Raw genomic sequence first — 11,482 nt, 5'->3', positions numbered from 1 at the left:
GTGTGAGAGTGAATGGTTGTTGAATGGTCTCTATATGTTGCCCTGCAATGGACTGGTGAACTGTCATGGTGAACTGGTGTCTTCTATTTAGGACGATTCTTTTTGCCGTGAACAGCAAAAAACTGAATTATTGTAATTTTGTGTTATATACTATGTATATTGCTTAATTGGAATAAAGGGGCGAAGTAAATAAGATTATTCTTCTTACTGCTCCTTTTCATTCAAAACTTGGACAATTTTGTGTTTATATTAAACAGTTTTATGTTTTTTATTTGTAAATAAAAATGAGCTGATTGAAGTAAAGGAGGGGATTTATAGCCAGTCTGGGACTGGCTATAGTAGATGGCTAGTCGCTACAGCTTTCGACTTAGCCTCTATGGTCCAGAGCCATGCTTCTAAATGTACTAGCCTAGGATAGATTATAGAATATCAGATGTATTTTCATAAACCCATCGTTATTGCCTGTATTGTGATCTGTTAATTATGACTCACCTCAAAAATATAGGCGATCAGACAGAGACACAACAGTGTTCACGGTTTTAATTTGTGGTGCCTCGCCCCATGATGGCCTTCTTTGTGTTTCTCTCTGGTCTCAACAGGATTATGTAACATTTAGGTCCAAACAGTGCCACCAAGAGGCCAAAACTGGAGGCCAGGATGGCAAATACCTCCACTGCATCTGCATATTTGCCTGGTGAGCTGATGTAAGCGGGGACAAAGGCCACCCACACTGCACAGAAGATCAACATGCTGAAAGTGATGAGTTTGGCCTCATTGAAACTGTCTGGAAGATTCCTTGCTAGAAAAGCTAATAAACAACTGAGGACGGCCAGTAAACCAATATAACCAAGTAAAACTGCAAAACCAACTGTGGACCCAACTACACACTCATAAACTATCTTTTCACTGTGATACTGGGTGTTTTTATGAGGCACTGGTGAAGCAGAGACAAGCCAGGCAGTGCAGATTGCTGCTTGAACAAAAGTCAGAACCAGAACTGTCCCTCTCTGCTGCACAGCACCAAACCACTTGAGACTGGACTCACCTCCTGGTTTGGAGGCCCTAAACACAGCCAGAACCACCATGGTTTTCACCAGGATACATGAGACACAAAGCACAAAGCTGATGCCAAATGCTGCATGTCTTAGTTGGCAAGTCCATAATTTGGGTCGTCCAATGAAGAGCAACGAACACAAGAAACACAATTTGAGTGACACCAAGAGAAGAAAACTGAGTTCTGAATTGTTGGCACGAACTATAGGTGTGCTGTGATAATGGATGAAGATGCCCAGAACAACAACACAGATAAATGTGCCCAACAGTGAGATAGATGTCAAGCAGATACCCAGAGGCTCATGGTAGGAGAGGAACTCTGTTTTCTTAGGAACACAGTGGTCACGCTGGGGGCTGGACGAGAAATCTTCTGGACAACTGGTGCATTCCATGGAGTCTGAAAAAAGGGAGAAATTGATGAGATACATGTTCACATAACATCTCTGAACTGTGGTGTTTAAAACTTTTCACTCACCAGTTGTATTGCTGATCTTTCCCTCAGAACAAGGGACACAGTCAAAACAACACTCAGGTTCCCCCTTCTTTCTGGCCATGCGGGTACCTGGAGGACAACTCTCACTGCACACTGACCGAGGAGGCTGTGTGGAGAAAAATATCTGTTATTCTATCCTATGAGGGCCCCTCCATACTTTTACATATATGTTGTCCACAGATAGTCACTAATCATATGTTTGCATGTACCTACCCACAGTACCATTAGTTTTAAATCTAGAGGTTGTGACAACCTAGTGTTCAACACTTGTGTACTTGAGCTCACATCTCATTTTAGTAGCAGTAATTTCTTGCTAGAAGATTGTCACATTTATATGTCCTTGTATTCTTTGGATGATGGGTTGCATGGGTGTGGGTCCCAACAAACCTCTTTGCATGACTTCAAACAAGCAATTCATGGTTATTATCCTCTTTAGTCTGGCTAGCACTAGCACCAGACCACATCTCAGTCTCATTTGAGATTGAGTCATGGGTCTGGAAAACATGCAGTCACCTTCTTAATTTCAAGAGATGTGACCAACGGACACAAATAAAAATGCCTCTGTACACAATTCGACAGACCTACAACCAATCAGACGAATGATCAGGATGACGTATGCATAGTGACAGAAAACGTGTCCGTCACCTAGGTTGTTGTAGTTTTCTGTGATCGATGGCTGTCTACTAATGACGTTTGAAAGTATGAATTTAGCCCAGAGTGGGGCAGACTAGTCTTAAAAAAGTAGGAAGTAACCTGTTTGGACAGAAAGTTCCAGAAGATTTTGTCTTCATCCAGTGAGAGTTCTTCACCTTTGAAGGCTGACCTCTTAACCTCACCCACTCTCTGAACTTTAGTTCTTCCATCAGGGAGCCACTCCCAGTTCATGATGTCATATATTGGTAAGGCATCCCCATTCTCATCAAATGACACTTGATCCCCAAATGATGTGGTGAAGTTGACCTTGTCCAGGTAATACACAAGCTTTAGATATTAGAATTATACATAGAAGGAAAACCAGAGAGAAAACTAGAATTACTGCCCAGTGGTTGTTTGCCTCAGTTGACCAGCAGTTTTCTCATAAAATATGCACATATTGACTTACAATGAATGTAAGTTAAAGTAAAAGTGATTTTTCGTGCCAAAATTGAAACAATTCCCCAAAGATATTCAATATTAGGATAGACATATGGACTGACTGCCAACTTGAAAACAATGTCTCTTGCCACAGCTGTTGCCAGTAGTATGAAAATAAAACAGAAGAGGACAGACGGAAATTACTTCTGTGTTCTAAGTTAATGTTTGTGCAGGCATGGTGCGGAAATCAGTTAATGAACCTCTGGGTTTTCATTCAGTGTAGTGTCTGGCTTAATGCTGTGAGTGTCAAAATAAAAGGTACTTCAAAGTTCGCCACAGTATTATGTTTTTAAAATTTTCAATAAAGCATTTCCTTTTCAGGATGTGCTCATATGGCCTTCCAAGTCCACAGTTCTGCTCATAAGTACATTTCACATTTCAACTCAAAGCGGAGGTGTGGTCATGTTTAAATGTGAAAGGTTCTGGTGGACCTCTTGGACAAGCGGACAGGGACAGTCAGTCAGTGGGACGCTTTCATTTATTAATCTATTAACTCTGTACACTCAGTTCAGTTAAGTGAAGAGTTGAGTGTAAACTGATATCTCACCTGCCATGGCTCCAGTCTTTGTGAATGAGCACAGGTGTTGTTGCTGAAAGGTCCTCTCCCTGGCTCACACTGCAGCATGTCATCAAGAGCATATGCCAGAGCGTACACAGCCTTATATACATTATACTCTGACCTGAGGTCTGAAACATCCACCAATTCATTCTCCACATTCCCTAGAACTTCCTGTCCAGTGCATAATTGTCCTCCAGCTTCCACCCAACCAGCTGGAGGTGGTGCAAATCTACACTGAAAAGTGTGTTCCCAAAATTGATTCACCTGAAAGACGATATATTTCTTAATTAATGCCAGGAAATGATTCTCACGTATACCAATTCAGAGAGAAACTCTCACCATGCTATTTCCATCTGTGTAGCTGTGATCTAGATCAGGACGTATTTGTAACAGGAAGTCTCTGAGTCCTGGTATTTCTCCTCGACGGACAGCGATGCCCAGTGTTCCACCCAGGTACGGCATGAGGTGAGGAGTCTGGAGCACAGCAGCTGATGTCCAGGCTTCACTGGCAATCCACTGCAGGCCTGTCACATTTTGCCTAACCACCTGTACATTGCATTATAAAAACTTTACTTTACTTTTGCACCAGTACATTTAAATGGGGATTCCACAGTTAATGTTATAATCAAACAACTATTACAGGCCGAGGTAATTCTAAAATCCTCCTTGCAGCAGCTTTAACAAATTACAGGTGCAACATAATTAATCATATGTATTTTTTAGAGGCTGAAATGTTTTTGCAACGACATTCTTTAAGGACTGACCTCTTCCATTAGTTGAATCATGTGGTTTTGAAGTGCAAACACAATCACCACTCGAGCTGTAGATTTCCTCACCACATCCACTATTCTCTTTAGTTCAGCAGGGTCATCACCCTGAGGCAAAGTCTCTGTGTAAGCCAGACAACCTCCACCAGCTGGACCCAGATCAGAGTGAAAGGATCGGGCAGCGTGGACTCCATAATCATCATCACTGATGAGCAGACCTGTCCAAGTCCAACCAAAGTGTTTTAGAATCTGAATCATAGCATTCACCTGTGTGGACACAGAGCAGAGGGATTAGTGCACAGGCTGGAATCATCTTTCACTAGAAATTCTGCTAAACAGGTTCACCAAAAACTCATGTTTAATCACTGTCATTAAGTGTTGCATATCTGACACCACACAACTCTGTAAATGAGACACATAACATGACCAGTGATAAACAAGATATTGTACATTTCTCACTGAAATAAATTCAGAAGTGTTCTTATAGATGATGTATTGAATACATTTTGATTTTGCAGATTGGTTCTCACCTGAAAAGCATCACTCGGAATCGTCCTAAAGAAAGATGGGAACTTTTGTCGATCACTCAGGCAGGAACATGTGGCAAAGTAACTCACCTGCAATAAATTAGATCTCGTATCCTAAAAACACTCATAGTCTGCTTACTCTTATGCCTTTCTTATTTGAATCCTAAATATTTTTACTTAATTTAAAAGTGCATTTAAATTCACCACAAATTCTTTTTTAACAATGATTTGGGAGGCAGATAAACTTACCAGAGACACTCTGTACAAACCTAACACTGTGGATATGGCAATAGAACGTGTAGAAGAAGAATCACCCACAATCCCTAGGACTGGAGGAGTTCCTACACAGTTCTCCTCTAATGTAACTTCTTCTTCTTGACCACTGACTAAGGTCAGTGCTGCACGAAATCCAATTCCCAGTTGGATGCAGTTATCATACAGACTGTATCCCAGAGTCACATTAGGCAGCAGGTTGGAGTTTCTGTTGATCTCATCAATAGCAAAGGCCATGGTCTGAGCCTGTCTCAATCCTATAACATCAAAACTAACATCATAACATAGTGTTTACTATTTCATATACATTATACAGCGCCTGTGCAAAGCTACAGATATTCCATAACTACAGATACTGAAATTATTGATGTAAGCCATCAACACCCACACTTAGACTGTAATACTTCTCACAGGTCAGATATAATGTAATGATTTCACTGTAATGAAGAATTAAAAAATAACAAACATAATAACTGGCTTAATATCCAGCAGCCTCTTTTTTCCCCCCCTCAGACTCACCCATAGCAGGTTGGGTGCTCTGGCTCTGAGGTAAAAGACAGGTCAGGATCGACAGAGAAGAAATGGATTTGGAAAATCCCACCTAGAATCACATCTCCACTTTTGTGCATCCCATTTAGATGAAACTGTCCCTGTAACTGACAAGAGGAGGAATAAAGAGAGGAGGAGACAGCTGAAGAAAAGCAGGAGGACAACATTAGCAAGAGAAGGCTGGTGTCTAGAAATACCCTCATGACTTTGCTCTGGTTCATCCCTTTACTGAGCTTAGTCCTTTCACCACATCACCCATTTTATTGACTTGCAGTTGGTGCATCCATCTCATCACCCAACAGGGCACAACAGTCTGTGGTATAGTTCCACCCACATGCACATTGTGTGCCGCATTGCGCATGACATTGTGCAGACCCTGGTATATTTGCGCATCAGGGTCCTGTAATATCCCCCTTCACTATCAGGTGGCGGTACACGTATGGGCAGGGCACAGAACAGCAATACAGTACATAATGAAGAGGACAATGGCGAAGAAAAGCTGCTTTGTCTGTTGCTGGAAAAAGAGAAACACATGAGGAGGAAAAGAAGATGGTCAGCAGAGCCACCGACGGAGAATTCCACACTTTTGTGCGAGAGACGCGAACCATAGATGACGATTTACTTTTTTTAATTGCAAATATGCTGTTGAAAGTACAATTATCGGTTCATCAAGCTATGTGTGCAAACTGTCAATAGATAAATACATTTCTATTTAGAAACTGGTCAGAATAAGCCAGTGGAGGAGGCAATATAATGCACAGTCATGCCTTTATTGTGCTAAGTACAAGTACAGCCTGGTCAGGAGAGAATGCAATCAAATAGTGTGAAGGGGGAAGCTACCTTTGAGTGCTCATCATTGTCAGCATTTGGATTGAGCCATTATGGTCTAGCCAGCACAAATGTCTGTATTACCACATTCATTCTTTTTTCTATATGGACCGCAGCGATCAAAACACACTTTACACCAAATGTAAGAACTCTGTCTTTCTTTTGTTGTCGAAATGTTTTTTTGTGCTTGGTGGACGTTCAGTTCTCGCATGCACTGTCCCCACACACCAGACGCTCTCTATGCGGTTATGATATCTGGGCATTAGATCCGCGCGTACTGTGCACAGAATTATAAGAGGGCCTTAAACTGTTGGGGCAGGTTTTTTTTTTATCATACACGTATCAAAAACTGCACATGCTGCTTCAATCTGTCTGTCCATCTCTCACTTGAATTGTCCTTTCACTCATACTTAAGACCATAAGACATTTAAGTCTTCTACATGGAGCAGCACCTCATCTGTAACCCAAAGGGGGCATTTCTCCCAGTCACTTTAAACTCGAAACTCAAATAAGAGCAGGTCACTGTTTTGTGACGCCAAAATAACCATGTCACCCACTAAGAGAAGAGATTATTATTTGTTATAAATAAGTCTTATAACTTAGATTTTTGTTTTTAAGGAATTTAGGACTACCTTTGGCTGATTTTTATGTAGTCTAAGTGAAGAGAACTTTGAATTATTAATGTTATATTCTACCTGGTGTTTTGTATGTCGTGCTGAATGCATAATTTCAATTGCTGTCTATTAACATTGAACGGAAAAATAAATAGAAAGAAAAAAGGTTTGAGAAAGGCACACTGAAAGTATTTTTTTTTTATCTACAAATCTTTATTGCCACTATTGTGATCTGGGAATAACAACTCAATCCTAAATACAGAGGGTAGACAGAGAGACAGTGTTACCAATGTTACATTGTGGTGCCTCGACCCATGATGGCTTTCTTTGTGTTTCTCTCTGGTCTCAACAGGATTATATAGCATTTGGGTCCAAATAGCGCCACCAAGAGGCCAAAACTGGAGGCCAGAATGGCAAATACCTCGACTGCATCTGCATATTTGCCTGGTGAGCTGATGTAAGAAGGCACAAAGGCCACCCACACTGCACAGAAGATCAGCATGCTGAAAGTGATGAGTTTGGCCTCATTGAAACTGTCTGGAAGATTCCTTGCTAGAAAAGCTAACAAACAGCTGAGGACAGCCAGTAAACCAATATAACCAAGTAAAACTGCAAAACCAACTGTGGACCCAACTGCACACTCATAAACTATCTTGTCACTGTGATACTGGGTGTTTTTATGAGGCACTGGTGAAGCAGAGACAAGCCAGACAGAGCAGATTGCTGCTTGAATAGAAGTCAGAAGCAGAACTGTCCCTCTCTGCTGCACAGCACCAAACCACTTCAGACTGGATTCACCTCCTGGTTTGGAGGCCCTGAACACAGCCAGAACCACCATGGTTTTCACCAGGATACATGAGACACAAAGCACAAAACTGATGCCAAATGCTGCATGTCTTAGTTGGCAAGTCCATAATCTGGGTCGTCCAATGAAGAGCAACGAACACAAGAAACACAATTTGAGTGACACCAAGAGAAGAAAACTGAGTTCTGAATTGTTGGCACGAACTATAGGTGTGCTGTGATGATGGATGAAGATGCCCAGAACAACAACACAGATAAATGTGCCCAACAGTGAGATAGATGTCAAGCAGATACCCAGAGGCTCATGGTAGGAGAGGAACTCTGTTTTCTTAGGAACACAGTGGTCACGCTGGGGGCTGGACCAGAAATCTTCTGGACAACTGGTGCACTCCATGGAGTCTGAGAAAAGAGGGAAAGTGATGAGATACATGTTCATACAACATCTCTCAACTGTAGTGTTTAAAACTTTACACTCACCAGTCGTATTGCTGATCTTTCCCTCAGAACAAGGGACGCAGTTAAAACAACACTCAGGTTCCCCCTTCTTTCTGGCCATGCGGGTACCTGGAGGACAACTCTCACTGCACACTGACCGGGGAGGCTGTGTAGAGAAATATTAATAGCTATTTATGGGAGGACTTTAATGTAAGCTGGCTGTTTAGCACTGCATACGTTCACGAGCTGCAAGGGCAGTAAACGATGCATGAGCATTTGGTGCCTATGATACACAGTGATTATGTGACCCTCTGCAAATTTACCAGGACAAAATATGAATTTAGCCCAGAGTGGGACAAAACAGAAAAAAAAATAGGAAGTAACCTGTTTGGATTCAAAGTTCCAGAAGATTTTGTCTTCATCCAGTGTTAGTTCTTCACCTTTGAAGGCTGACCTCTTAACCTCACCCACTCTCTGAACATTAGTTCTTCCATCAGGGAGCCACACCCAGTTCATGATGTCATATATTGGTATGGCATCACCATTCTCATCAAATGACACTTGATCACCAAATGATGTGGTGAAGTTGACCTTGTCCAGGTAATACACAAGCTTTGGATAATAGAATTATACATAGAAGGAAAACCAGAAAGAAAACAATTACTGCACAATTGACCAACATGCATATGGACTTAGAATGAATGTTTGAGTAAAAGTGAGTTTTCATGCCAAACTTGAAACAATTCCCCAAAGAAATCACATAATAATAGGATAGACATATGGATTGACTGACAACTTGAAAACAATGGCCACAGCTGTTGCCAGTGCTGAGCCATGAAAATAAAACAAAAGAGAACAGAGGGAAATTACTTCCATTTCACTTAATTCTGTTCAAAGAAACAAAGAATGTAAACTGATATCTCACCTGCCATGGCTCCAATCTTTGTAAATGAGCACAGGTGTTGTTGCTGAAAGGTCCTCTCCCTGGCTCACACTGCAGCATGTCATCAAGAGCATATGCCAGAGCGTACACAGCCTTATACACATTATACTCTGACCTGAGGTCTGAAACATCCACCAATTCATTCTCCACATTCTCTATAACTTCCTGTCCAGTGCATAATTCTCCTCCAGCTTCCACCCAACCTGCTGGAGGTGGTGCAAATCTACACTGAAATGTGTGTTCCCAAAACTGTTTCACCTGAAAGACGATATATTTCTTAATTAATGCCAGGATATTAATGTCAGGGATACCAAATCAGAGGGAAAGTCTCACCACACTATTCTCATCTGTGTTGTTGTGATGTAGGTCAGGACGTGTTTGTAACAGGAAGTCTCTGAGTCCTGGTATTTCTCCTCGACGGATGGAGATGCCCAGTGTTCCACCCAGATATGGCATGAGGTGGGGAGTCTGGAGCACAGCAGCTGATGTCCAGGCTTCACTGGCAATCCACTGCAGGCCTGTCACATTCTGTCTCACCACCTGTAGATTGCATTATTATTATTATTATTATTATTATTAATAACAACTATATAAAGGTATACTTTCACACCAGTAAAGTTAAATGTGGATTCCACAGTTAATGTGATAAACAAACTCTATTACAGGCCAATTTAAACTCTAACTCTAAAACCCTCCCTGTAGCAACTTTAGAGGTGTAACATTCATCCATTCATTCATTTTCTACCACATTAACTTCCACTTGACATAGGGTAATAAGCGGGGTACATCCTGGACAGTGTGCCAATCCATCGCAGAGCCACATAGAGACAAACAACCATCCACTGTCACACTCACACCTATGGTCAATTTAGGGTGTCCAATTTACTTAATTCCTATATTCCATGATTTTGGACTGCGGGACAAGCCTGTGAACCCGGAGAAAACCCATGGGGAGAACATGCAAACTCCAAGAGTGCTAACCACTCTAATGTATCTTTAGAGGCTGAAAGGTTTTTCAACATAATTATTTTAGGTCTGACCTCTTCCATTAGTTGGATCATGTGGTTTTGATGTGCAAACACAATCACCACTCTAGCTGTAGATTTCCTCATCACATCCACTATTCTCCTTAGTTCAGCAGGGTTGTCGCCCCAGGACAAAATCTCTGTGTAAGCCAGACAACCTCCACCAGCTGGACCCAGATCAAGGTGAAAGGATCGGGCAGCGTGGACTCCATAATCATCATCACTGATGAGCAGACCTGCCCAAGTCCAACCAAAGTGTTTTAGAATCTGAATCATAGCATTCACCTATGTGGACACAGAAGAGAGTTATTCGTGTACAGGCTAAACAGGTTCATCAAAAACTCATGTTTAATTACTGTCTTTAAGTGCGGTTTATCTGACACCACATAACTCTGTAAATGAGACACACAACTTTATGTATCAGTGATACACAAGATATTGTGTTCTCACCTGAAAAGCATCACTCGGGATCGTCCTAAAGAAAGATGGGAACTTTTGTCGATCACTCAGACAGGAACATGTGGCAAAATAACTCACCTGCAATACATCAGATCTTGTATCCTAAACACACTCATAGCCTGCTGATTCTTATAGCTTTCTGATTTGAATACTAAATGTTTTTAACTCAATTAAAATGTGCATTTAAATTCACCAAAAACATTTTTTAAACAATAGTTGACTTGAGAGTCAGATAAACTTACCAGAGGCACTCTGTACAAATCTAAGACTGTGGATATGGCAATAGAACGTCTAGAGGAAGAATCACCCACAATCCCTAGGACTGGAGTTGATCCTAAACAGTTCTCCTCTAATGTAACTTCTTCTTCTTGACCACTGGCTAAGGACAGTGCTGCACGAAATCCAATTCCTAGTTGGATGCAGTTATCATACAGACTGTATCCCAAAGTCACATTAGGCAGCAGGTTGGAGTTTCTGTTGATCTCATCAATAGCAAAGGCCATGGTCTGAGCCTGTCTCAATCCTATAACATCAAAACTAACATCATAACATAGTGTTAACTATTTCATATACATTATACAGCGCCTGTGAAAAACATGTTCCACAACTACAGATACTGAAATTAATGATGTAAGCCATCAACACCCACACCTAAACTGTAACAATTTACACAGGTCAGATATAATGGAATTATTGCACTGTAATGAAAAAAAAACAACCAAAAACCTCATAATAACTGGCTTAATATCCAGCAGCCTCTTTTTTTCCCCCTCAGACTCACCCATAGCAGGTCGGCTGCTCTGGCTCTGAGGTAAAAGACAGGTCAGGATCGACAGAGAAGAAATGGATTTGGAAAAGTCCACCTAGAATCACATCTCCAGTTTTCTGCATCCCATTTAGATGAAACTGTCCCTGTAACTGACAAGAGGAGGAATAAAGAGAGGAGGACACAACAGAGGAATAGCAGAACAACATCAACAAGAGGAAGCTGCTTTCTAAAAATACATTCATGACTTTTC

General features: G+C 41.4%; 1 protein-coding gene across 1 annotated transcript; it reads right to left on the bottom strand.

Moving 5' to 3' along the window:
- Window positions 1-238: 238 nt before the first annotated feature.
- Window positions 239-5,838, bottom strand: LOC122766200 (extracellular calcium-sensing receptor-like). The gene is made up of 9 exons (XM_044020881.1): window positions 5,326-5,838; window positions 4,783-5,077; window positions 4,537-4,623; window positions 4,004-4,273; window positions 3,579-3,785; window positions 3,228-3,503; window positions 2,300-2,527; window positions 1,529-1,652; window positions 239-1,450 (listed from the first exon to the last, which is right to left on the bottom strand). The coding sequence occupies exons 1-9, from the start codon at window positions 5,574-5,576 to the stop codon at window positions 540-542; spliced, it is 2,649 nt and encodes an 882-aa protein (XP_043876816.1). The 5' UTR covers window positions 5,577-5,838; the 3' UTR covers window positions 239-539.
- Window positions 5,839-11,482: the final 5,644 nt, after the last annotated feature.

This window comes from Solea senegalensis, linkage group LG3 (assembly GCF_019176455.1).
Source record: "Solea senegalensis isolate Sse05_10M linkage group LG3, IFAPA_SoseM_1, whole genome shotgun sequence".
NCBI classification, from domain to species: Eukaryota; Metazoa; Chordata; class Actinopteri; order Pleuronectiformes; family Soleidae; genus Solea; species Solea senegalensis.
This window is presented reverse-complemented; position numbering and strand designations above follow the sequence as displayed.